Source organism: Caenorhabditis elegans, chromosome V (assembly GCF_000002985.6).
Source record: "Caenorhabditis elegans chromosome V".
NCBI classification, from domain to species: Eukaryota; Metazoa; Nematoda; class Chromadorea; order Rhabditida; family Rhabditidae; genus Caenorhabditis; species Caenorhabditis elegans.
The window spans coordinates 12,870,234-12,896,383 of NC_003283.11; the positions used below are offsets into that span (position 1 = coordinate 12,870,234).

Sequence of the window (26,150 nt, forward strand, 5' to 3'; positions counted from 1 at the left end):
AATAATAATATTTTTCCAAGAACATTATGTTTTCCGACTGTCCGTTGTTTACAATATATGCGAACATGTCTGATGTCATACTGTTAGTTTACTTGGTTTTGTAGTTTTGTAGCTTTGAGGTAAACTAAGGACAGATGGAAAAACGAAGCTAACAATAGTCAGAATGGTTATCCTAAAAAACCAGACGGAAACCAGGAAAGGCACTACCGTAGTCTTTAAAGGTGCACGCTCTTTTGCCTCTGAACATTTTTCGGTCGTGGTGGGACCGATTACCGTAATTTTGTGTCGAAAATTGTGAAATTTTGCCGTTAGTTGAAACAGTAGTTGAAACAGTAAGTGATATATGTTTTCAAAAATTATGTTGATAACTTATTTACTTAATTTTATTTTCTCATTAGTTATGAAATAGTGTGAACTGTCCATCAAGACATCACACAATAAATTTAATTGAAATTTCCCAACAGTTTACCCCTATTTTCAATTAGGAAACTTATTTTACCGTTCCAATTGAAATTTTGAAATTCGGAGATTTCTAACAATTTCCACGTCGGCTCTATTTAATTGTGACCTTCTTTTCTCTTTTTCCTCTCTTTTTTTGTGTTTCCAGTGTAGTCTATTGACTGTAGTCAAATAGTAAGCCCCCAAGTTCTCTTCCACGGCAAAATTGTTCCCGAAACGGTGGGTGCCAACCTAACCTTTGACATTTTATTTACTTTTGTACTCGTTCCACCGTAACTCTCCTCCCAACCTTTTTTCGTTTCTACCGTTTTGACACTTGTGTCTGCGTCTTTTTTCAAATGATCCTGAGCACCGAATGGAGGAATGAAGAAATGGACGGAACGAAGAAAAGAGAGTAGTTGGCAAACTAAATTTACTTTTTATGGTGTTGCTTTCAATAATAAGACAGACACGGGTTATTCACTCAAAGTAACTCGGATCTTTTGATTGTTTGGTGTTCATTTTTCTTTGATACAATGCTTTGAGATTGGATATAACCTAAACAATTTTATTTAAGAATTTTAGTTATTATTTCCGACACTATTCGAACTCGGGCAATAATAACCAATAGTTTTGTAAAATTCGTTTTGAAAAACTGTCAGGTGTTATCTCATAGCTAAAAACATTCACGAATTCGGTGAAACTGTTACAAGTCATAGAACGGTCAAAACTGAAAAAAACTGTAATTTTCGGGAAAAAAAACCGAGTCCCCCGAAAAAATTCAAACATGAAAAGCATTTGAAAAGATTAAATTATATGGTTATAGGCCTAAATAAGGTAAATACAAGGCAGGGCAAGTGAGGAGGCGATGTGAGAGGCGCCCGATTCACGGCTCGACTTGTCTTGTCTTGTCGACGACTTACCTCATAATCAAATCTTACGTAAAACCGTGTTCTGATGCTTATTATTATTCAATTTTTCTCACTTGTTTTCCAAGTCACCACAATATTCCTAAATTTTAGAAGATCTATGTAAGTGTTGATATTTCTAGATTTTTTTTTCAATTTCCACCTGTCCAACATTTCCATTCGTGTTTTGATATTTTGCATATCAAACATAAAATAGCACCTGCATGACGGCGCAGATATATACATTTTGTTCTTCCAATTTCCTTTTTGTCGCTTTTTTAGTGTTGTTTTTGGATCTGATGTATATACCATCATCCTAAGCGAAAAACAAACATCCAACTTTTGAGTAAACTTTACCTCAAAAAAAGGTTGGCAGTTAAATAAGTTTGGACAGCTAGAGATCATCAATCCGCGTCAAGTTTTTTTTGTGTTTTTTTTCGCAATTGTAGGTTTTTTTGAAAGATTGTGCATTTATGCTCAACATTTGTAGAAACAGATTTTGCAGCAATTTTATATTACCACTGTTTATTTCACTCAGATTTCGCGGGTACGAAACAGAGAAATGTAAAAATCTAGCAAAGAAAATCTATCACGATACAATATTTCAGAAGAAGTTTTTTTGCATAAGGTTTTACAACTACAAAATACATGATTGTGTGCCTACAACGTATCTGCGACTTGCCGTGCAGGCAGCTTAAGGGCACGTCATCAGGCGTACGTGCCTGTCGCATGCCTGCATAGGTACATGCAGGCACGTACTCGTGTAGGCAGGAGTAGACAAGATTAGGTGCTCGTGTTGGCAAGGTAGGTATACCTTTTGTTTTCTCTGATTTATGTAAAGTTTGACCTTTCCGAAATACACACGGGAAAGCTATTTGCATGTACATTAACCGGTTTCCATGTAAACATAGTAAAGTAAAAACGTTTGCTCAACATTCTTATCAGACTATTTTTAAATACTAACTCAAGTTTTAACAAAAAAAATTCAGACAATAATTTGTTGAAATTTGTTCATTTGTACACATTTTTCAACTTGAAACATCTCCCCTTCCAGAAATTTCTGCTAATTGACCTTTTTGTTTGCTCAACCTTCATAGTTTCTGCTTTATTTGAAAAAAGAGGGATATATATGGTTTTCATTTTTGAAAACTTCCTGTTGCAATTTGGAATTCTCATTCAAATTCTAAAAGTAAGAATTTTGCAATTTATGAGTATCTTAGAAGATGTCATGAAATAAATATGAAGTGAACTTTGAGAGGATTATATGAAAATTGTATTTTAGTGTTTTCAGCAAAAATAAATTTTCGAAATCTTTCTTAAATCCAAAGTTGTTCAATAAGAATCAGTCTAGCTGCACCGAGAATTTAGTGACCTTTCGTAACTTTTTTCCTTGTTAGCACCAAGCTTTTGTAGAATAGGTTCTTAGTATTCAGTCCATCAGATCGAGGCTAAAAAAGAAAGCCACTCACCCGCCAATACACTTGTTTTGCCGTTTTTTGGTGCAGGTTTTTCTTCGGTATGTGTATTATTGTCTTTTTCTCTCTACATTTCTTTATTCATTTTTAGAAGGTGTTTAATTTCAAAGTTCTTGAGTCACACCCTCGTGGAACTCAGAATATAAGCTTTTGGCGCATTTGACATGCCCAAATAATTATGTTACCAATAATAAAAACACTGCAAAAAGTAAACGTGTTCAAAAACTAGAAACATTCATTCAGTAAACATCTTATTATGAACAGTCAATTTTTGGTTATAAATTCCATCTCTGATGAATTCTTGCTCTGGTATTTATATTTTTTGATACTTTTAAATGCTCAAAAAAAAAAAAAAAAAATTTGTAGATCAAATTGTTGAGATACCGTACTCTTTATTTTTTGAACAAACTGTACTCACATTGACACGTGTAGTATTCGTATTTTTTGTGTTTGTCATTGCATATTTCGGTGTTGCGTCCAAAATTTAACAAGTAGAGTTACCAGTGCTCCGCCCTTTCTACCTGTTCCCCCATCATCTTCACTTGTGCACCATATGCTCTCGGGGTTGTCTGTGGCAAAAAGGATAGAGAAGGGGGCATCCTCAAAAGACAAATAAACCAAGTGTTGCTCTTTCTCTTATTGAGGGAGCAGCTTCTTCTTTGCGCAAAAGAGATATTCTCCACCTGATTCTTCTCAGTTATCAAATCTCAGACATTTTTTTGCCCTGTTATCTGTTAAAGATTCATATTTAGTATTGCCTTATCGTCTGTAGTAATATTCGTTCTTTTCTTTGTTTATTGCTCTTTCTCCCCCACTCTTTCTCTTCCCTTTTGTGCTCAGCATCCTAGCAACTTGGTGCCGACTAAGAGGCATGGAAAAGCACTCTTAAATTATTTGTGACTTGGAATATGACAAATTTTGTGTGATTTGAGGGACACATCTGTGTCCGTGCATTTTTTGTTTCAAATTGGTCTTTTTTGTTTTTTTTCGAAGCTAGCATTTTTTTTAAACAAATGATTCCGAGCATTTAGGAAAACAACATGTTTGCTCTTTAAAAGTGATAGCCTCAACACAAAACTATGACAAAGGTATGAACCACATAACAAACATTTGCGACTGATATTTTTTGTTTGTATTTTTTGGTAAAAATATTCTCTTAAAAGGAATTCTTTGGTATTCATTCCATTTTTGTAGCTTTTTACAAAATTTAAATTTAACAAAAAAAGTACTATTTAAAAAATGGTATAAAATTTGAGTTCAGTAAGATCCGACCTGATGTAGGTTCAACTCGTATAGTTTTTTAAAAATCATAACAAAATTTTTATAGTTAGTTCGACTTGTTTTCCATGTTACTATTAAAACTTTTGAAAACTTTTGAAAATGAATCAAATAAAAACTTGCATTATTTTTCTGCAACAGAAAATGTTTCGATGGTCATTCATATTCACTTTTCTCTATCTTTTTTATGCTCTTTTAGAACATTTTCAACTTCTACGCTTTTATGTTTATGATTATACTTTCCGTTTAAAATGTTGGCTACAGTTGATTTAGTAGTTACAATTTCCCGAGTATGAGTACTAGGATTATTATTTTTTACACCTTTTTTCTATCTTGACGTCAATGTTACTATCGTTGATCTATGCAAATTTTGTCCTCACTTTCGGTCTCACTTTCTCACTACTACCTCTCTCAATCTCTCTCGTTTCATTCACAGTACTCAATATCTTAATCGTTTTCATTTTCAATCTCAATCGGTTCAACCCCATCTCTTTCTGTAAATCGGTCAAGCAGGTAGCCCCTTTGCATTTAAGCATTCAAATCGTTCCTTTGCCACCTAATAATCCCTCCGCGACCTACACTCTTTTTCTCTTTTTTTGGGGGAGGAATCGTCCGGAGACAATAATGGTCGGCCTTGGCGGAAAGAAAGAAAAAAGATAGAACGGCCGGAAACTGTTTTGGCTCATCGCTTCAATATCGGGTTTCTTTAGATCAAAATCCAATGAAAAGAGAAAAAGCAGGCCATTAAGTGTTTTAATTTTTGGTTTTTATCTGAAACAATTCTCTATTTTTTTGTGGAGTCCCGTGATTCTGAGATTTTTTTTGAAAGTACTGTAAAAGAAAAATACTTCTTAGTTTTATAGGACAAGGCCATTCGAAGACTAATTGAAAAAACCACCCAAAGACTGAAAATACCCGAGTTATTGTGGCTTGAAAGTGCAGTACCGTCAATGGGGATTTTAATTGTAAAAATCTCAGACAAAAAGCAAAATTACATTAACTTGAATGGCAAATTTTCTATTCTTGCTAATCTCTTGACTTAAATTAATGCGTTTTTCTCTAAATAACTCCCATTTTTCCGTGCCACCCTTTGGTTTTTAATCAATATCGACTAACTTCGTATAAATTTTTGAGCTCTGTTCTTGATTACGACATTTAAAATATATAAACACTTACAGTAAAGCGCCAAAATCTTTTGTTTCAACAAAATTGTTTGGTATTTTAAATAAATTATTTTATACCACTCACTCGCCGTTCTGTATTTGAAACTCAACGCGTTACATATTTCACGGTATTTCTCCTGATTCTTGTTTTATGCAAGACCACAAGTCGTTCTTATTCCTATGGATTTTCATTTTTTGCATTTGTCATCTTCATTCAAAACTTCTGCACCAATGCGCGAAATCGGGTGGCTTCTTCTCCTTCTTCGTTCTTTTTTTTAGTGTCCATCATACCACTACAAAATATCTATGCATTGTGTCTGTTTCTTTTCTGGTTGCCCATCCATAAATTTTCCTCACTTTCACCTTCATTTTTTCTCGGTTTCCTACCGGCTATCAACCCCGATTCAAAAACGATTGGTCGTAAGCGTAAGCCATTCATCGCTTTTGTCGTTTGTCTTTTTTCTCATTTCTTCCAATATCATCATTGTCAGGGAGGCCGCCCTTCATCGTCTTCCTATCGAATCCAGTTCGGTTTTGGTCGCCCCAATCCGTCAGATCTCATCTATTCTCACGGCCCCTTTCCATCCATAGCTTCTCCCACCATGTGTGTCTCTTTCCTAAAACCAAAACAACTATGAAACTGAAATGACGTTCGAAGGACGATACTCTTCACTCTCAATTCACTTCATTTTTTTTCTTTCTATTACCGAATCGCCAATCATTTTCCTTTCTCTTTCGATTACGCAATCATCTTCCTAAATTGGCATCCATCTTGGAATCCGTCTATATCTATCATTTTCCGACTTCTTCCGTATCTCATTTACTCTAATTATACACTTTCACATGTCCGTATAGTTCTACTTCCAACAAATCCATTCATTAACTCAATGGAACAATTTATATAGAAAAAAACTCTTTTTTTTTATTCTTCAAGAAAGTTAACTAAAACTATTTTATTTTTCTTAAGTGTTATTATCCTCTGTCCAGAGGCAATCTCTGGACCATAATTTTTTTAGAAGTTAACTACTTTTTTGAAATGTTTCTGTAAATGTTTTAGAAACCCGCAGAATATAGTAATCAAACTCGCCTTGATTTCATTCTTGCTGCTCCATTCCTTTGAGCAGCAAAAAATCGTTTTGAGCAAATCGTCAATGCATAAATAAGAGTAAAACAAAGATAGCCACAGAATTGGGTTTGTATAGTTGTTATTAGCATTAAAAACTTCACGTCCAGATGTTTTTTGAAATATAAAAAATAAGAATCAGAACATTTTCTGAGATCGGAACTGGAATTATTCTAGAAATAAAACAAATCGAACATAAACATCGGAGTTTATAACTTACATTGCCGAAAAATCAGAAGCAGATAGTGAAATGTCACACTTTGAAAACTCTAGTTGTGTTCCCCCTACTTATCAACTTGTGACTTCATCAGCAACGCTTATCGTACTATGAAAACTATTTCAGCAACTTGAAAACAATTCATGCACACGTGAGATGAAACCTGGAAATCAATGACGTTGCTCGTTTTTAAATTTCAACATTTCAAAATTTCACAAAAAAAAGTTGAAAGATCAATTTCAATCTGGTTTTGAAAAAGAAAAAGAGGAGACAAAAACCGTGTCAGACTCTTTTTTCATGACTCACAAATTTGTAGCTTTTTTGTTTGAACAACAACAAAATAGTACAGTTAGATACTGAACATTGTAGTTCATCTTTGCATAGAAAATTGTATTTAAAAAAAAATTATTATGAAACAGTTTGTGGTTTGGCACCCATTGGTTGTGCGTGATCACCAAACGATTCGATAATGACTCGTAAAATCAGTGATAAACTCTTTCTCCTTATTACTATTCCTCTTCATTTTTCATTTGTTTCTTTGCTTTTCTTGTTTTCCATTCTTTTCTTCTCTAATTGACCTCTTCTGCTGACTTTTTGTTGATTCAATTTAATTTTATCTTTAATCAGATTATCAATGCTTCACATTTTCTGATAGACTGTTCTTCTTGATACTCCTTATCATTTGTAATTGTTCCCGTGCCTCTGTTCTTTACAAAAATCTTGACGGATCTTCTTGATTAATTTTAAACATTTCTCATAGCGTCTCTTGCAAAATTTCTTACACTTCTATTACAGTTTTCTAAAAGATTCAGTGAGAAAAGTCACAGGAATAACCCATAGTTCAGTGTCAACCTTTTAAAGTAAACATTGTACGATGTGTGAATTTTATCAGTTCTGTGCAAACTTGGAGCCTATGATTCAAAAACAATTGAGCCATTTCCGATGAAATGTGACATAACGTAGCGTGCCCAAAGTGTGGTTTATTCAGAAATTTGTTGGCAGGAGGTCAAAAAGGTGCAAAGTGATAAGAAGGCACAAATGAATACTTGTCATGGTTTTAAGTATGATTAGTGTTCAATTTCCTGAAAAGATTTTCTTGTTTCATCATGTTCAAAAATTATTATTACTTATCAAAAAATAGTTCTTTAAAGACGGGACAGAGTCACAAGCTTCAGTGATCAATCAGTTATGTTGATAAGCTTCTGGGTATTTGCTTTTCTTTGAGTTGTATTGTTTATTTATTTTGTAAACAGCCTGTTACATGCTCTTTATTTTAAAATTAATTTTCTTCTTGCGTTTATACAAGCCTACAAAATAATTTTCCTTGAAATCAAAATCTGATAAGAAAATAAATTATAGTCTAAGTATTCGATGTGTGTATAGTGACTGACCATAGTATTTTCTGACCGACTTCCGCTATTATTCATAAATGTCGCCACTTTGCTTTTGGAACAAAAATGTTCTCGAAAAATCTTGACTGTGAATACTGCCAAAACCGTTAGAATCCGCCGTCGGCGCCCAATTATGTCGCCTTTTTCTTTTCTTCTTATTCTTCCTTCAGTTCGTCTCCATGCCACACATACACCATATTCCTGTTTCGGTAGAAGCCCAATCTCTGTGTCTCTTCATATCCTTCACTATTTCTCCATCGCCGTGCCCTTACACATTCTCATTTTTCAGAGAAACATTTCTTCGATCGGCTGCGTCAGATGCCCTCCAACTTATCCTCTTGATCTGATCACACATACCTCTACCTTCGTATTCCCCCAAGTCAACGCCTTCTACTCCTACATATCTATATTCTCCTCCCTCCGTATCAAAAAACGCGTGGGAGAAGAGATCGAACGTTCCTTACGTAGTGACATCTCCTTATGACACGACTCTTCATACTCCCTGCCATTTTTGGCATTTCATCCTTATCACTATGGTATATGATATGCTCTGCTCCCGGTTGGCCAGAATCAGGTGTGATTTTATTGCAATATGTTTAAGACATGTTATTTAAAACTCATAAGTTCAAGATTTAATATCTCTTTGTCCAAGTTTCTTACCAAAATCTTACTGAACTCTGCCCCAGATCTTGCAAACGTTTGGTGCTATGTGCAGAAGTTAAGCATAAACAGTAAAGTACTGCAGAGATAACAACTTGATTAAGACTTCTTAAAATTCCCAGTGTGATATTTTAATTTTAAAAATGCATGCACCTACAAAAAATAAAAATAGAATCAATATTTTTAAAACAAATTCATAATCCGTTCCCCTTGCCTCCTGCCCCCATTTGTCTTCAAACTCGAGATGAATTTCTGGGTTTGCATCGTTTCATAAATTTATTGAACTTTTTGACTTGAATTCTAATACTGCTAAATGATATTGATATCAAGTTCAATAAATTGATTAAAATAAAACATCATACCAAAAATCTGATTTTTCCTGTTATAATTTTTTATTATCTTTTTTCAGAGGGAGGAGTATTCGAAATCCCGAAACAGTTCGACAATTTCACAGTGTTAGCTGACAAATTTCGAGCATATAAAGAAGATCATTTTGGGTATATTACGACACTTTTCATCTGTGCGTACCTTTACAAACAGACATTTGCCATCCCCGGATCGTTCTTATTGGTGAGTTGTTTTTCGTTTGTTTATACATATCACGCCATCCAAAATGTGATACACACTGTTGCGCAATGATCTAGCTTTGTGATGTTGTCAGCTTCGGACTGTAATCACAGCTTCGTAGTGTTGCGCTTTCCTCTAGCTTCTTGGTTGATGGCACGGAGGGCGGAGGGCTAAACTTGATTCCGACCCGGTCTTTCATCACTTTTCTCTTCTTATCACGTCACATATGCTAACGGATAGCTGATAAACACGTACAAAAAAGAACAAAAGGAGAAAGCATTCGAATAAGATTTGTGAATTGAATTGGAATTTTATTGTGAAAATATGAAAATGATTTTAATAATTTCTTACAGAATGTGATTGCCGGAGTTGTGTACGATTTGTGGTCGGGATTCATCCTTTGCTGTTGCCTAACGACCCGTGAGTTTTCAAGCTAGAAAATTGAAAATTCGAGTATGAAATAAATTATTGTAAAGGGAAATTATGTCAAAACTTAGTTTTAAAATTTAAAAATGAACCTTCAAAAAAATAATTCCTGTCTTCTAAAGAAAAAAGTAAACATTCTGCAAAAAATTTAATCTAAAAACAAAGTAATCTAAAATTTACAGTCGGAAGTACGCTCTGCTACATGTTCTCAGAACTATTTGGAAGAGAATACGTGTTTTACTACTTTGGACAAAAATTAACATATCTTCAACAAAAAGTAAGTCTAATCATTATAATTTGAAAAATCTTAAACCGCTGCTGTTCCAGATCGACGACAATTCGAATCGGTTATTACCGTTTTTATTATTTGCTCGAATGTTTCCTATTTCACCATCATGGCTTCTTAACATCGTCGCTCCTTTCCTCAACATTCCACTTCCAATATTCGTCGTCTCAGCACTTTTTGGTATTCATTTTCTTCATTTTTCTTCTTTTTTTCTGAGTCTTAATTTTGCCTCATTTTACAAATATTCACTTGGTTTAGGTCTGGCGCCGTACAATTTCATTTGTGTTCAAGCAGGGTACATTTTAAGAGATTTGCGGTCTTGGGACGATGTGTTCAGGTATTAGTAATCATACTACAATGATCTCAGAACTATTTGATTTTCAGCACGACAACAATGCTGAAACTTTTTTCATTTGCATTGATACCACTCGCCTACGCAATCTACATTCGCCCTCGTGCCAATAAACACCAGGTAAGTAGAGGACAAATGAGCAGAAAAGTAAAAGAAAACCATTTGCTCACGTTTTCTTATTCGAAATACAAATAGTAGAGAATGGAGAGTGTTGACATGGTACCGCAAAGTTAAACTACTTGACTTTTGACAATTGCCAATCAGTGAACAAGAAATCTTAAAAGATAATAAGAAAAATCGTGGAAGAGAATTTTGAGAAATTATGCGGTTAGAAGGGGTTGTCAGAAACATAAAATTCAGCCCTTTTGTACTTTTCTAAAGAAATTGTTTTGCCAAAGTTTTACCTAAGAATATTTTGAGTGAAAACTAAATTTTACAAGAGTCGTACACTTTCATATCATGACCACAACTCTTTTACCAATAAATGCACTTTTTATTATAAGCGGCGGGTCTGTGTGGCAATTTATCAACGATTACCAAAAAATGAAAAAAAGTCGGGATTTTTCCGGTTTTTTTTTTCAGTTTCTGGGAGCCAAAATTCTTGTTTCCTGAAAATGTCCAGTTTTCTCATAAAATTGCCAAAATAATTTTTTACGAAAAGTAAGTATTAAATCGGTTTCTGCATTAGCATAAACAATTTCAAGGCTTAAGACCGCTGATTACCAAAGGTGTTGGGAATTTCGCAATTTCAGCAAACTTTCGATTTCCCAAACCCAGATGAACACAAATTTCTACAAAGAAGTGGAGTTTGTGTTGATCAAATAAACTCAAAACCTTCTAAATAAACGTAAAAACGGTCTCTAGTGATCGAACAAAAAACCATATAAATACAATAGTATTAAATTTTCAGTTGGTATCAAGCTCCGACGAGATGGACGAGAAAGTCAAAAAGATGGAAATTGTATAACCCATATATCTGAATAGCTCAACCCAAAATCAGCGCCATTTCGTGCCTTCAATCCGTACGACTACATATCACCTCTTGCCATGCCACGTCATTCATTTTCTCACTCGTCTCTCTCACCCGATCGAAATCATAATATCTAGGTGCTTCTCCGATCCCAAAAAATAATGCTTCGGTTATGAACAGATTCCGATGAAACCTTCCCACTTGACGTTCTTGAATAGCCCCCTTTTCCCGTCTGATTCTTTTGTTAATTCCATTCATATTCAGAGTCTTGCAGTTTCAATCCGATTCTATTTTCAAACACACCGGTGTCGAAATCGAAACTTTTCTTCCTAATCCCGATTCATTTTTTTCTGTATATTTATTGTTATCTGTTCATTTTTGTTCAATCCTTCAGCTTGCTCAGGCTCTTCTGTTCACTTTTACTCTGAATCTTCACTCAAAAATGCCTTCTCTTCCTCAACAAAAGTGCTCAAAAAGTTCAAAATGTGTATGTTTTTCTTACCAACATCATCATCAACCCCTTTTTTCTATACGTGATCATAGGATATTGTCGATTTCTTTATTAATATAGAAGACAAGAAAATTTGACAAAAAATCATAAAATAAAAATCTGAAAATATATATTATGTTAATTGGTGGAGATGTGTGGTGTGTTCGAGAAAAAATACAATAACACAGAAAAATAACAGGGTGGAAATCGCAAGATATGCGGAAAAGCGGAGAATGTGTGCAGAAAAAAGGAGAAGAGGGTTTTGTTATGTACAAGCAGAAAGTAAAAATTCATGATTTGGGAAAAATATTTTGAAAATTACTCACTATCAGAAAATTTGGCTTTAAACATTGGCCTCTATAACTTTTATTATTCATTGAAAACTGGAGCTTCCAACATTAGAATTGCTTGAAATCCGCAAGTTATTTTTTATGCCTTTCAAACTTTAAGTCGTGTTTTTTAGGAAAACTGGAATTTTCCTAATTTACAAGTTTGTTATAAGTTTTGGAAAAACGGAAACTGCTCATCAAAAAAAGCAGTAAACAATTTTGGATTCGGACTAACTGTAGCACCCCAATAAAATCACTCGAAAAACGAATATTACAATTGAAAAAATACTGATGAAATTATTCGGAAGAAAATACATTTTGCATTCAGTTACTCGAGTTTTTCTTTGTACAAGGCACTTTGGATGAATCGTAGGACAAGTCGTACGTTGAACTTGATCGCGTCATCGATTGACCCTGAAAAATCGTTTTCGAAATCGATAAAGATCAAAACTTTGAAGCATTAAATTTTTTAAAAATCATACCTGTTTCAGATTATCCATGATATATGCAATAATAGCCAACCATGCTCTTCTTAACTCTTTGTGTTTTCGAACAGCTTCACATCTTCTTCTTGCACAATCCATTATTGTATCACCCAAATCATCCCAAACTGCACTCGAGAGACCTTCCGCTTTCAGATGGCGATGTTGCTTTCCGATTTCTGTCAGGTATTGCGTAATTCTGGCATGATCGTTGTCCAGGTTTTTGATGACCGTATCAAGAATTTCTACAGTAACTCGGCAATGCATAACACTACAATCAAAATCACTCTTTGAGAATACTGCAACTCCATCAGCCTTTGCAAGAAGCTCCTTTGCTTTTGCATTTCGGCTACTTAATGTGCTGTAGAGACTGTTTGCAAATGGTCCACTAGCGCCAGTAGTGTAGATGTTCGGCCAGCATTGAACAAGAAGTTTTTGCTGGTACGGAGAAAGACCTAAATTTGAAAATGTTCGAGGTTTTCTAGTTATGAGGTTTTTTCATTCCTCGATTTCAAATTAATTTGAAGCGTAAAAAGCACGTTCGTCAGAAAATGGAAACCCTAGTTCTCAAGCTATTAAAAAAACAAAGTTGACTAAAAATCCATATTTCAGTGGAGCGTTATTTAAAATTGACTAAATTTGTAGTTCTTTGGATTATCAATATTGCGCCCCAGTTCACTCACCAATGACTTCATTCAAATTACGACGAGTCGGCGATGGAGGACACGAAAGATCTCCCGCAGATCGTTTGGACTGTAAGAAACACGGAAATTAAAATGCAGATAAACATCTAAACGATACCGTAAGTGGTAGACGAAGGCTTTCCGCTTCAGGACATTCAGTTCTCGAACGTCCCATTTGACCCAAATGTGGACACGTTGTGTGAGCAAGAGGATTCAAAGAATTCTTTTCCTGGAAGCAATGAAACGAATATTGACAGGGTCTAGATTTCAAGGAATAATACATAGGCTTTCTGGAGCCTTCCGAATTATTCTGCATTTTATTGGAAATAGTTGTAATGCAGACCACACTGATGCTCATTTTTTTTGGAAGCAGGGAAAACAATAAGTGGTTGAGGATCTCACTTGAGACTATGTTATATTCCCTGTTTGTTCACAGTCTGGTATTATTTCAGTTATTGAATCAGACATTAAAAGAAATAAATTAATGATGTTTATGTATAGAACGTCTAGTTATTCGGTAGGTAGGAACTTCTGCAGACGCCTCCACAATTTGCAAAACTTAGAAATTATAAATTGTTTAAAGCGGAAAGCTGAACTACTTTAGATGATGAACGTTTTTTTTAATGAAAAATGAATATGCAATTTGGATCTATGTTATACCAATTTTTATTGTTCAGAAAAAAGTGTTTCAGAGTTTTAAGTATAAAAAACTAAGCTTTGAACTAATTATGTAAGCATTTCAAAAATGAAAACCGGTTTTTTTCTAAATTAAAAATGCATGGGAACTTTCTATGAAATGTAAAACTGAAAATATTGCTGATATGCTCATCTAAAAACAAGAGATTTTGGTGGAACTGATTGTTAAAATGATTTCACGTAGTTCTAATTGGTGGTTTCAATTTTTTTTTTTCAGAAAAAGTAAGGAAAATAAAAACAAAAAAACAAATTTCTGTTTGACTCACTTTTTCAACGCTTCCACCGTTCTCCATGATTCGTTGCCTTCTCAATTCTTTACGACCATTCTTCTCCAACGAATCCAACGAATCTTCAGAAAACGTACGCGTAAATCTGAAATTATTCTTTCTTATTTTTTCGCCCTAAAACCAATTTATCCTGAAAGCCCCCCAATTTCTGATTTACGACAATCCCCGCATGACTCCCACGCTGATTGGTTTCGTGTCAGTTATGTCAAAATGGCGGAAATATGGGACAAAACAAGACAAGAAAAATGAGAAATTGAAAGCTGAGCTTATGACTTTTGAGGATCTCATAAAGGCAATTTGAAATGGCAAACACACGTACACATGTCCTTGGCGACCAAGAGCCGTTTCGTGTTCAAATTTTGATGAATGTGCACGAAACGGCGCTCACAGTTGTCCTGACAGCCACTCGCCGCCAACAAAAATTTAGTTTCAGAAACGGCAAAAGAGCAGGTGAAAATGTTGAGGTACTTGAAACTTACCGAAGAGGTGAACTAACTGAGCAACGACGAGTCCGAGTTATTGAAATGACAGGCATCATAGTGTGATCCATGTTCTGGAAAAAAGTACAAAGATTGTTTTTAAAAAGAAAATAAGCAGATATTGATATTCTATGCAACAGTTCTCACGGGATTGGAGATCTTGAAATTCTGAAGAGAAGAATTTAAAAAATATTCAACTTTTAAAATATCAAGGAACCATTTTTAGTGGGTCGGTATGAAAAGCTTCGATTTTATTCCTGTAATGAAATGTTTGAGTTAACTTCTGAAAAAAACCAAAGTCATTTGAAATAATACTTTTTGATTAGGTTTTTACAAAATTTAGCTGCAGGTGAGTACTTTGAACTAGATAAAAGTCGATCTGATTTTTTCCATCACACTTTTCAATACTTTTGAGGCCGGTAAAATTGCTCCAACAATTAATTTTCTTTGAGGATGACTAGAGGTGCACTTAGAGTGGATAAACATTCTGGGAGATTTCTGAAAATTTGCGAAGAAAAAAAAAAGAAATAAATTTATGTTCTGAAACACTTTCAAATTGAGTTTTTACAATTTTATACATAAGTGTAATAAAGTTGTTGAAAATACAAATCAGTACATTTACATTGTTTTCTTTCTAATCATTGTCTTGAAATTTTTTCTCTATTTTCTAATGATTGACATTAAACTTCGTAAAAAATTTGGTTATGTGGGCCGCATTCTAAATAATATCAACTAAAACAACAGCAAGAGCTCATGACTTCTGAAGTGCATGGAGGTCATGTTGGTAACTCTCCCAAGAAACTAATGAAACCAAACTTTTAGTGGTTTCCCGTTTTTTGGTCGTTAAAACTCTCCAGTTTCCCATTTTCTTCTGCTCTATTCTAATAACATTGTAATGGTATTGTCAGCGTTTCAAACAAAAAGTGCTCATTTTCGCTAAATAGTTTCTGAAACTTACAAGTTTTGCCAGTGGATGATAGAGTGGTGTAACATCATATGGAAGTGCTAATGGTCTTTCCATTTTTGCCTGTAAAGCTTGAATTTTGAAAGCCTGGAATCACGTCATTTAAATAAGATGGCAGGTGAAGTAAGAGAAGGAGGAAAAGTCTGAAGGAAATGTTTGAGCAAAAATGAAATGCAATATAAATCTTGAGGCAGCAAGAGCAGTAGCAAAAATTGCAATATGAATTGAAAAGTAAATTGAGTAGTGACTAGTGACAAATTCAGAGTTTTTTCCCTTCTTGTTTTTCCAATTCTCTAATAAAACAACTAATTGAGCGTGAAAATACACCGGAAAAGGGGTTTGCTCACAACCTAGAAATGTAGTATTATTGCATACTTGCGTAAATATAATACTAGAAAATAATAAATATCTGACATTAGTTTGTTGATATTTATTCTAGAATTTTGGTGTTTAGGTTTTTTGAGAGCAGAAAGGGATATTTTAAAAAAATAATCAAAAACATCTTCAGAACACTTAAACATTAGTTCAATAATATCTAACAATTCAAGCTTCAATCGCCTAAATTTATATGAATTTTAAACTATTGCCCTAATTCTCACTGCTTCATTAAAAAGAACACATTTTTGCAAAGCAATTTGTAGAAATTAAACCGAAAAGTAGTTATCTATCTGAAGACGTATTTGCAGAGAGAAGAACACGAGGAAGATAGATATTCTTGAAAGATGTCGGTCGGGAGTTGATTGGTGACAACTTTGTTAGTGTTTCTCTCCCGGGACATGACTTCTTTTACTCTGAAACGGATGATTACCCTCAATTCTTCTACTTTCTCTACTTTTTCAACGTTCTTCACATCTATGATTCAGAGAATCAACATTTTTTGTGAAATAATGGAATTATTTGAATTTGTCTGTGGAATAGAAATTGTAAATCAAAAATTCAAAATGCTAATCTACAAAAGGAGGAGATGAAAATCCGTGGGAAATAAAAAAACCGAAAATTGTGTTCAGCGGATGAGCATTGAAATTCGGAATGCTTGTGGGCAAAAGGGATATAATTAAGAAACTGTGGGAAATTGTTGAATAAGGAAATATTTTATTTTGTTGATCAGGGACCGGATGAATCATATAAACTTCAAGAGGAATTTCAAAAACTAGATAAAACCCTCACCGAATTTATTAATTTTTAAGGTCTGAACTCACTTATTCTTTAAAGTCTTGCGCACCGTCTAATTTCAGGAATTTGAAATAAGGTATTTTGATTTCAAACGGCGTAAATTTACGTGTTTTTCATTGTGATATTTTAATAAATTTATTGAAAGATCAAGTTTGAAAAAAGGCTTACAGGAACTTTGGGTAGTATCGCCTACATTGAGCCTACGAGCCCACCAAATTATCTATATTTTATTGAATGCAAAACTAATTTTAAATTGAATGCGTCCAAATTTATTTCACAGTAAGAATGATTACGAACTTTTCAAAATTTTCAAAAATTACGGCAGGTCTGGCAACAAGTTTGTGCAAGAATATTTTTGGCTATTTTTTAAAGATAACTTTATCACATTGATTTTTGGAACTATAGCTAAAACACAAACACAAGTCTGAACTTTTCGCGGAAACAATTTCAAAGATCCTATCTAGTTTTTTCACTGGCCTAAAATTAAAATTGAAAAAATGGAGTAACAATGAAGGCATTTGAAGTTAAGTCAAAAGTGATGAGCAGAAGCAAAAGAGGAGCAGGAGCAGAAGGCGGCGACTCGTCAGAGTCATGATAATTAAAGAAGTCCAGTCTTCTCCATACACTCAATGACATCCGGCTGCCCCTTTCCCCCATCCTATTTCGTTCCAGAAAAAACCATGCGCAAGTCCCATCAAAGAAATGATGAGCTTCAGTAGAAACAAAAGTACCAAAAAAGAAGCAAAATACAAATGAGAACAGGAGGCTTTTCTAATTAGATATGGGGGCAACTGCCAACGTCGCCGTGCTCCCGGAGTTCTTGTGTGAAAGGCATGAATGAAAGACAATTGTTTTCATTTCGAAAAACAAATTTCCGTTTTACTCTCTTTCTTCCCATCTCCAGCTTCTTCCGGAAATGAGTGGGCACACACTTTTTCTTGCAACTTCTTGCAGAGGTTACTGTGTACTTTACTCTTATTCAGCAGCATTAAAAAGGGAAGTTGTTTTCAGATTTTTTTGCAAATTTCAAAGCAAATTCCAAACAAAATCGCTAGGAAAGAGAACGTAAAATAGATTTGTGAGTATTACTAAATTTAGAAAAAATGTGGTGCATGGCAACAAAGGTGTTCTCCATGGTTTCTTAAAAGTTTCGCGTTACTGAATTAAAGTGGTCATGTTGTCAAAGTTTCCATTTTAAAAAATAAGACTTGTACAACTTCATCACTAATTTTCAAGGAGTGTTTCGAGTGAAATATTAATAGAAAGTTCAATACTGATTAAGGGAACTAGGCAAATTCTCCAAACTGGTTTTGTTCTGATTTTTTAAATTTTAATTTACGAAAGTCCATTCTTTCAATAATAATCTTGTCCTTCTTTCAATAAATTTGATAGTTTTTTTAAAGATCGGCGAAGGAAAAAAGTTGACTATATCTTGCCCAAAAGCAGAATTATCGTACACTGAATTGGTAACTTTGTTTTCTTTAAAAATTTGAAAATTCTTTCTAGTTTCTATATTTAAAAACTGTTTGGCAACTCTCCGCAATTTTCCAAACAATTTTAGACACTTTTTGGATTGAAATTAGAAAAATTAGACACAATTTCTCAACCAAGAATTTATAATACAACAACTGATAACTTGTCACATTTCTAGGTAAAAGTGAATGATCGCATTTCTGAATGTCAGAAATCAAAATGTTTCAAATTTATTGAATAAACACTAATTTTCAACCAGCCGTTCTTCATTTTCCTATATACTTTGTAGTTTTGTCCATGTCTTAACAATAAAGTGCATATTTGAAAAGAGATTAATGGAATACTTCGAGTCAGGGTACAAAAAATGAACTACTTTGTTCTGAATTGAATATATAGGAATCTATTCTTTCATTAACTTTTGCTATTCTGATAGTGATCTTGATGTTCCGTTTTTTTGTCGGTTTTGGATCAGCTTTTATATTTATGTTTGACACCTCATGCATGGGAAATTAGAAATAAGAGAACATAAACAATAACGAAGACAAGGAAAAATGAAAAGTTGAATGTGAAGACGAGGAAGAAAACGATGATATCTGTTGGATAAATCGAGTGCAAATAGATACACACTTCTTCTGGAAGGCAATAGAAAGAAGCGAAGGGCACAATTAAAATATCGGGTGTCTCATTCTCACTCTCGTTCTCTCGTTTGTCGTTTCTTTTTTCTTCTATTATACATTATATATGAAACAATATTTCATATTTCATATACTCGTGATGAATAATAGAGATGCGATTCACACGACTATGGGAAGAATGGAAACTGGAGAGAAGGAGGGGACACCGAAGCAACAAGGCTCAAAACTTGTTAAGACAGCAAAAAAAGAAGAAATTAATCTTCGTGTCGTGTAGAACTTACTAGCAGAACTGGAGAAAAAAGCAATGGATTATTGAAACGATGGAGTTGACTAAATGATTATGATGATGGCTAAGATTAATTATATTATCAAAAATTGAAGAGCAAGAAGATCTAGGAATCACACGTTGGGAAGACGTATTTCTCTGACGAACGTGTTTTTTGGAGAAGAAGACATCGTTTTATTTGGTTTGTTTTTTTCAATTCAAAGGAATCAAATTATCAACTAGATTTTAGTCTCTGATCTTCTGGAATTTTAAATCAAAACTCCTGCGTTTGATAATCAAAAGGACATGGTACCTCGTGAAATCTTGTGAAATGAACTTGCATCCCCATTAGTAACTTTTAACAGCTAGCATTTCAACGGTATGTTTAACCAAAAAAATGTGAAACAGGTAAAATACACGAAAAATATTTTCACATTTAGTTTTTTCAAGAATTTTTTATAAAGTCAAAGACAACCTAGATATGAGCTATCAAAGTATAGTAGTGTTCACTTATAGGGAAAATACGGTGAATGAATTCTACACAAGCATTTCTAAAGTTATGAGTTTCATTTTTGATGAAGGTGTAACTAAAATGTTTTAAATCTCGATCTCGAAAAATAAACATAGCAAATTCAGTGAAACATCAAATCAAACAAAATCTGCGTTTTTGTTTAAAATCGCCAAAACACTTCCCGGTAATCCACTAATGGATTTTGGAAGACCTCACACACCCAGTCTGAGAAAATAAATTGTTTCAAAATTATTCTTCCGTCTGACTCAATCTTTGACATACTGTCGTCCTGGGTAACAAAACAACATGTCTACGAGCAAAAAGGAGCAAAATTCCTTTCATTTTCAAGTACTTTCTGCTAGGGAATCATGAGTCAAGAGTGTGTGGGTGAGAGACTATTTTTAGTTTTACAAACGTTTTTTATTTAAAAAAAATTGGATCTATGTTTATGGATATGGAAACCCTTTCAAAGAACTTCCTGCTTTGAAAATCGGAAATTCGAATGAAGAAGAAACGAGGGTGTTCATAGACTTTATCACGTTATCTGAGAAGTTCTGAAAATCATAGAAAAGTGAATGATCTCCATCAAAATTAAAAAACTGAAAAAGCTACAAAAGTAGATCCATACACTCTAACAAAAGTTATAAAATATACACGATTGACTGCAATAGCAAATAGGGAATCCGGAAATAATGAATCATACAAGTCTTCTTGGAAATTAAAATCATCATTGAATTCAGCTCGTAGACTGGAAAATTCGATAAAAAAGTATGGAAGGCGGGATGCGAAGCTACTGAATAATACATTCATTTTTGCTTTTTTCTCTTCCGGCGTCAATTATACACACCTTCCGAATCAATGCGCGACACTGGACAATATGCTCTCATTGCAAAAACTTGTGGAAAAATTTCAGGAAGAATTTGGAGAAAATGTGGGTGTTGGGAACTACACTATTAAAAGTTGTTTCAATTTTTAAACAGTAGCAACTTGAGACAACAGTCATGCGTTTACTAGCCAAATTTCAGTTCTCTGTTGCACTTTAGGTCTTTATTAAATTGCACCAATTTGTTTATTTTTGGTCTCACTCGGCAAAATTTTCAAAGTTCTACAGAAAGGTTCGACGAGAAAAATATGTTCTCCTCTAAAAATGTAAAAAATATAATATAAAATGGTGAAAAAGCTTCAGTCAGTAGATAGACATTTCAATTTTATTTAATTAAAAATTAGAGTTTAATTCGAAATTTATAGAATTAGTCGTGGTCTTTTCAAAAGCCCTTTTCCAAACACTTGGCGCACTTTAAATTCCACCTCATGTTTGAAAATTGGAAATAATTGATTATATGAATGTTGAAGTTTTGTAAGAGCATTGTGATTCAGAAGTAATAAACATTTTTCTTGATTTATCCAATCGTTAAAAAGGTGCATTTCAGGTTTTTAAAGAGGCGGGGCAAATGTTCTGGGCTCACTGTAATAGTTTGATTACGCACCATCATTTTACTTCTAATTGTTGGGAGAAGAACTGTTACTTAGTTGAGAAACTCAGCAAGACAACGAAAAATTGAAGATTTGATCAATATTTTTATTGCGAATTACCGTAACCGAATGGCACAGAAAGAGAGAATGAAAGTTTTGTTCATATACCAAAGATTTCAAATTATGTTTTTTTTGTTAATTATATTTATGAGACAAAAAAGAAAAAAGGCTTTTGGACAAGATAGGTTTCGACTAGAAAATGTCATAACAGTGCTTTGGTTGACAAGAAGAAAGAGAGAAAGAGAGGACAGGGACAAAAATAATTGAAAGAAAAAGAGACCTGGTTATGGCTATGATTTAGATGAAGTTCTTGGGAAATTTAAAAATTGATATCGTTTTCGTTTATAAAACAGAAGTGGTTTGTTGTTTTCTTCAAGTGGAATTCGGAATTCTTCATCAATTCCGTTATCACGAATTTTGACAGGAGGAGAACTTGCAGGAGCATGTACAACAGATGACTTATTGACAACAACTGGAGAACGAACTGATGGAGGTGGAGTCTCGAGTTCAACCTGAAAAATATTTAGTTTCAAATTTCTAAGAATGAAATCTGATGAAAAAGTAAATGAAATATTTATGAAAATTTGCATGTTTTCTTGCACTAACTGTTTACATTCCTGCTTTTTGAAAACATTTCAAAATTTGCAAAATTTGAAAAATTGAGCTCTAAAAAACATCAAAACATTTTAAAGTAATAATTTTCAGTCTTGAAATTTTCTGGCATTTTAAAAAGTGTTTAAAAACTTCTCCTTGTTGTGACAGCGGTATTTTTCAATCAACATGCGTTTGGAGCTATAAAAGTTTTTTTTTTGGAATTTTTAACAGTGATGAAAATTTTTTTTAAAGTTATTGAATGGTTTTTAAGTTTACAAAAGTGTATCCAGAAAAGAACGGAATGTTTCAAAATCGATGGAACTTTTCAAAGAAATCGAATTCAATTGGCATTAGCACTGGATATTTTGGAAAATTCGAACTTTAATGAAACTGGGCACAAAAAAAAACGAAAATTAAACGAAAATTTTAAAATGTTTTTTTTCCATTTTCTATTTTTAAAGTTTCGATTTTTTTCAATGCTGTTAGATTTTCAAAATCCTTCCAAAAATTGCAAAACATGAATGTTCAAAAAGTGTATCTTAGTACTTATTGCTCAAAAAAACTCACCCTTCCATTGCTCTCAACACTTCTCCTTCTCATCCTCCGTTCTCGTCTCCGTTCTCGTTCTTCAGGTGATTCAAATGCATTGAAAGTTGCACTAATCCGTTGAGTATTCTGACTATTATTGTGAACTCCCATTGATGTTGAATGCCTCATTCCATAACTATTATCCTCATTTCGATGATTCATTTGGTATTGATGAGCAGGTACTGGGGCAGTATTTTGTCGATTCGCAGTCTCATCAATCGAGGTTGTCCTTGATAATCGACTACCGACTCCAAGATTGTTAAATGACTAAATTTTTCAAAAATTTATTAGGATTGTTAAGTTTGAAAAATGGATACTTACATTTATTAATCCTTTAAAGTGACTAATAATACTATTTGATTGAGGTGCTCCACAACTTGCTGTCCTGTGTATTCCACTTCTATCTTTTTCAGATCTTGATAACCGGCGTTCTAAAATATTTTAAATATGATTCTTGGATTCAAAAATATAATAACATACGTTGAATTGGAGATGCTCTTGGGTTCATTGGAGATGATGGTGAATTTCCTCCAGGTGATGTATTTGAATCCATTGATCTTGGAGTTGATAGTAGAGATGCTTTTGGTACAGCTGAACATTTTGAAACTATAGTTTCAAGGGTTTTAATAATAACTTACGGAATGCAGGATTTAGCCTCCCATGTCCCCGATCTTCTGCATCTCCACCATCCATCATTTCTTCGCAACTTGCATCAAATGATCCTTGCCATTTACTCATTAACGTCTGTTGTGTCCTTACATTATTTGCAGAGTTTTCATCCATTTGAGCATTTGTGTTATCGAACGATGAGATCTTGTTGGTTTTTGCACCAGATTTATATCGATTGTTTATGGACAGCTGGAAATTAGATTTGAAATGTAGTATACTTTAATTATACTTTTCATCTTTATAAATTTGTTTTATGAAATGTCAAAACTACGTTCAAAATATTTCCAAGACTCACTGTTATTGATTTATTGCTTCTGGTTTTATCCACAGGTAAACCGGCAACTCTTTTGATAGAAAGTGATGATTCAGCAACTTGTGGTTGTGCTTTCAGAATTGAAGATGGAAGTTGGAAGTTTGCTTCAACATCCGCTGTTCCACCTCGATATTTTTCATCGTCACATGCCGCAAATCTGGCGTTTACTGCGTCGATAACATCCAAATTGACAGTTCCGTATTTAGGTCTGAAAATTGGTTTTTTTTCTCAATGTTCTATATGAATTTGAGTAAATTACTTTAGGAATTCGTGTCTTTTGTATTTTGGTTTCTCCGCCGCTTTTTCGTGTGTACTTTCGAACCCCGCCCCAAGATTAGCCATTTGACCATTCGTTTGTTCGTCTTCGTCCTCACCCATTGTGATTGGAGCCTGAGTATCGAGAGCTCTGAAACTCAGGAGTAATGAATGGAAGTATTCTTTGAATTCAAAAAATCTACCTATTCTCGTTTCGTTGATCTTTGATGACTGCAGTCGTATGGGATTTCAGCCTAGCAGACAAATTCCCATTCGCCTGTTGTTTTTGCCGTGTCGCCATGTTGTCGTATCCTAATTCCCAGTCGTACGGTTCGTCCCAACTGATCTCATTTCTAGAAAAATACATTTTAAGAGTTTATTATGACAATAAGTGCATCTGCTATAATATGGGGTCATCTAAAACATTTTAAAAGGCAGTAAGCACGCATTGGGAAAGCGTAGGTCGCCTTAAAGGCATCAATTTTTGTGACTAAAAAACGGTACTTTACATCGAATCAAAATTTTCAACGATTTTTATGGAAGTCAACTGTATATTTTCAAAAACTCACTCAGCGACAATCTTATTAAGAAGTGATTCCAAGTATACATAATCAGGCGTATCTGCATATCCTAAAACTTTCAAATGTGCAACAAAAAGATGCATTTCATGTGGGCAATCATCTAGAAGAACAACCAAATCGGCTTCTTCCTTCATTTTTCCCACTTCATCCTTGTCCTTAATCTTTCGCCATGGTAATTGTCCTTGTAAGAACTCAGTGAGCATATAAAAAAGAGACCAAAGATCGTCTTGTCTTCCCATTTCTTTATTTTTATGAGCAGTTACTGCTGCATATCGAACTGTTCCACGGAATCCAGCTGCACTTCGAGGACTTCTGATTTCTCCTTTTGCATTCAGATATTGACGAGCGAGACCGAAGTCAAGCATATACACGTTTCGCATTGTTTGTGATGTGCGTCCCATTGCAAAGTTGGACTGAAAATGATTAATTTACAGATTAATATTTATTTATTTCAGACATCTATTTTTTAAAAATAATTTTGACTAAAATTTCATTAGGCCTTAAGATAATAGTTTTTGCAAAATCAATTTCTCAATTGTTTTTTTTTCAAAAAAACTTCAAACTTTAACTTACTGGTTTCACATCTCTGTGCAAGAATCCAATTGAATGAATTTCTCGAATTCCATTCAAAATCTGTATTCCAACACGAACTGCTGTACTCAAATTAAAGCACTGTTTCGGTGCTTCTCTTCTCAAATCAGCCAGATTTTTTCCTTGCAGACTCATTACCAAATAATTGAATTTATCGTTTCGTCCGCACCCGTAGAATTTACACGCGTGTTTTTTTCCTGAAACAAGGAGGTTTTATATCACAGGTTTTTATTGTGTAAAACGATTTTGTTTTCTCATTTTCCGTTTCTTTCAATATTTCTCAGAAACGAGATGCTAAGATGCCAACGAGACAGGCGTAATTAGATTTTTGATGACGGCTTGAAAAAAAAACTAGGAAAAAAAAAGCGAAATACGTCATAAACAGCCAACAAACCTTGAAGTCGTCGAAGAACTGCGACCTCCATTTTGAGCACTTGCTTTGTTGCTTTGCTTGATTCGACCTGAAAATGAATTGATAAAAAAAATGGTTTTCAAAATTTAAAGAAATTTAATACATGTGCAGGAAAATTAGGGTATTTCTATTAAAAAAGCAGACATTTCTCTCAAAAAAACATCCTAAAAATACCTTGATCGCTACCCGTTCATGGTGATTTTGAACATCTGTTGCTTCGTAGATTTCCCCAAATCCACCACCACCGATTTTCGCTTTCTGAAACCAAAACTTTTAGTTTCCGTAGCTTGAAACATAGAAACTCACTATTTTCCATCGTTCTCTGATGACCTGTCCAACTTGAAGAATTTCTCCTTCTGATGATGATGTCATTATTTCATCTCTGAAAATTTAAATTCAATAAATAAGAAAAATAAATGAAAAAGAGAATCTTTGAACGATGAAACGGCTATCGGACCGCAATAAGAAAAAAGCAAAACGAATGGGGAAGTGGTTGATGAGAATGGCATATTTCGTGAAGAGATGAGAAAAGTCGAATGGAAAACAGATGGGGCGCAAGAAAAGATGAAGCTGGACGAAGAAAGAAGGCGGTAGGAGGGAAAAGTGACAAATGCACCAAATATATTCTCTAAAATGGTTGGGGGTAGACATGGAGAAGCTGTGGGAGCAGCACACACAAAGAAAAAGGAGCGCCTTCTTCAAAATGACCAGCCGAAAAAGTATCAAGAGAGGCAACCTTGGAAGAGCTTTGGAAAATCTTCGAAGAAAGAAGGAAGAGATGTCCGATGGGGCTCATAAATCTCGCCGCGCATTGCCGACGTGTCACCTACTACTTTCTTCCATTTAAAAACGCATTCTTCCCATTTTGGAAGTGAGTCGGGTAAATAGAGGGC

At 34.1% G+C, this 26,150-nt stretch overlaps 3 protein-coding genes and 8 non-coding genes across 14 annotated transcripts; 7 read left to right on the forward strand and 4 right to left on the reverse strand.

The window, feature by feature from the left end:
- Positions 1–1,819: 1,819 nt before the first annotated feature.
- bus-19 (VTT domain-containing protein) lies at positions 1,820–11,873 on the forward strand. Of its 2 annotated transcripts, none has more exons than NR_003174.1 (8): positions 1,820–2,150; positions 9,063–9,223; positions 9,574–9,640; positions 9,829–9,923; positions 9,974–10,112; positions 10,191–10,269; positions 10,317–10,404; positions 11,195–11,251. NR_003174.1 is itself a non-coding variant. In NM_001047697.6 (8 exons), exons 1-8 carry the CDS (start codon positions 8,474–8,476, stop codon positions 11,249–11,251), a joined length of 780 nt encoding a protein of 259 aa, NP_001041162.1. In that variant the 5' UTR covers positions 8,283–8,473; the 3' UTR covers positions 11,252–11,873. The 2 variants fall into 2 exon arrangements, 1 of the variants encoding a protein (NP_001041162.1); NM_001047697.6 differs by lacking the exon at positions 1,820–2,150 and adding an exon at positions 8,283–8,567 and having other exon boundaries at positions 11,195–11,873.
- T07F10.12 lies at positions 4,663–4,793 on the forward strand. The gene has a single exon (NR_069812.1). It is a non-coding gene; the product is annotated as an Unclassified non-coding RNA T07F10.12 (non-coding RNA).
- Positions 4,665–4,795, reverse strand: T07F10.10. The gene has a single exon (NR_069813.1). It is a non-coding gene; the product is annotated as an Unclassified non-coding RNA T07F10.10 (non-coding RNA).
- Positions 7,682–7,829, forward strand: T07F10.9. The gene has a single exon (NR_069814.1). It is a non-coding gene; the product is annotated as an Unclassified non-coding RNA T07F10.9 (non-coding RNA).
- Positions 9,327–9,515, reverse strand: T07F10.11. The gene has a single exon (NR_069815.1). It is a non-coding gene; the product is annotated as an Unclassified non-coding RNA T07F10.11 (non-coding RNA).
- Positions 10,011–10,031, forward strand: 21ur-15167. Its single transcript, NR_069816.1, has one exon.
- Positions 11,004–11,024, forward strand: 21ur-14576. Its single transcript, NR_069817.1, has one exon.
- On the reverse strand, positions 11,800–15,727 carry glb-24 (Globin domain-containing protein; the record flags this gene model as incomplete). Of its 3 annotated transcripts, NM_001269533.3 has the most annotated exons (7): positions 11,800–12,487; positions 12,556–13,010; positions 13,239–13,308; positions 13,357–13,467; positions 14,201–14,306; positions 14,701–14,774; positions 15,659–15,727. In NM_001269533.3, the coding sequence occupies 7 exons, from the start codon at positions 15,719–15,721 to the stop codon at positions 12,398–12,400; spliced, it is 969 nt and encodes a 322-aa protein (NP_001256462.1). The 3 variants fall into 3 exon arrangements, with proteins under 3 accessions (NP_001256462.1, NP_001256463.1, NP_001256464.1); NM_001269534.3 differs by lacking the exon at positions 15,659–15,727 and having other exon boundaries at positions 14,701–14,771; NM_001269535.3 differs by lacking the exons at positions 14,701–14,774; positions 15,659–15,727 and having other exon boundaries at positions 12,398–12,487; positions 14,201–14,227.
- On the forward strand, positions 14,167–14,316 carry R90.12. Its single transcript, NR_069818.1, has one exon. It is a non-coding gene; the product is annotated as an Unclassified non-coding RNA R90.12 (non-coding RNA).
- Positions 15,728–16,398: 671 nt separating the features above from the next.
- On the forward strand, positions 16,399–16,485 carry R90.9. Its single transcript, NR_069819.1, has one exon. It is a non-coding gene; the product is annotated as an Unclassified non-coding RNA R90.9 (non-coding RNA).
- A 4,804-nt stretch (positions 16,486–21,289) lies between these two features.
- ttbk-7 (Protein kinase domain-containing protein) lies at positions 21,290–25,639 on the reverse strand. Its single transcript, NM_073823.8, has 13 exons — positions 25,564–25,639; positions 25,432–25,515; positions 25,240–25,306; positions 24,828–25,042; positions 24,243–24,667; positions 23,877–24,026; positions 23,678–23,824; positions 23,401–23,626; positions 23,075–23,294; positions 22,917–23,027; positions 22,758–22,867; positions 22,416–22,703; positions 21,290–21,766 (listed from the first exon to the last, which is right to left on the reverse strand). Exons 1-13 carry the CDS (start codon positions 25,627–25,629, stop codon positions 21,545–21,547), a joined length of 2,331 nt encoding a protein of 776 aa, NP_506224.1. The 5' UTR covers positions 25,630–25,639; the 3' UTR covers positions 21,290–21,544.
- Positions 25,640–26,150: the final 511 nt, after the last annotated feature.

Excerpts from the sequence above, each read along its gene's own strand:
- bus-19 (NM_001047697.6), top strand. The coding sequence starts at position 8,474 with ATGACACGACTCTTCATACTCCCTGCCATTTTTGGCATTTCATCCTTA. Across the intron at positions 8,568-9,062 it reads TCCCGGTTGGCCAGAATCAG|AGGGAGGAGTATTCGAAATC; the intron begins GTGTGATTTTAT and ends ATCTTTTTTCAG. Across the intron at positions 10,270-10,316 it reads TCTTGGGACGATGTGTTCAG|CACGACAACAATGCTGAAAC; the intron begins GTATTAGTAATC and ends TTTGATTTTCAG.
- ttbk-7 (NM_073823.8), bottom strand. The coding sequence starts at position 25,629 with ATGACATCATCATCAGAAGGAGAAATTCTTCAAGTTGGACAGGTCATC. Across the intron at positions 23,295-23,400 it reads GAAGCAATAAATCAATAACA|CTGTCCATAAACAATCGATA; the intron begins GTGAGTCTTGGA and ends TCTAATTTCCAG. Across the intron at positions 22,704-22,757 it reads ACTTTAAAGGATTAATAAAT|TCATTTAACAATCTTGGAGT; the intron begins GTAAGTATCCAT and ends TGAAAAATTTAG.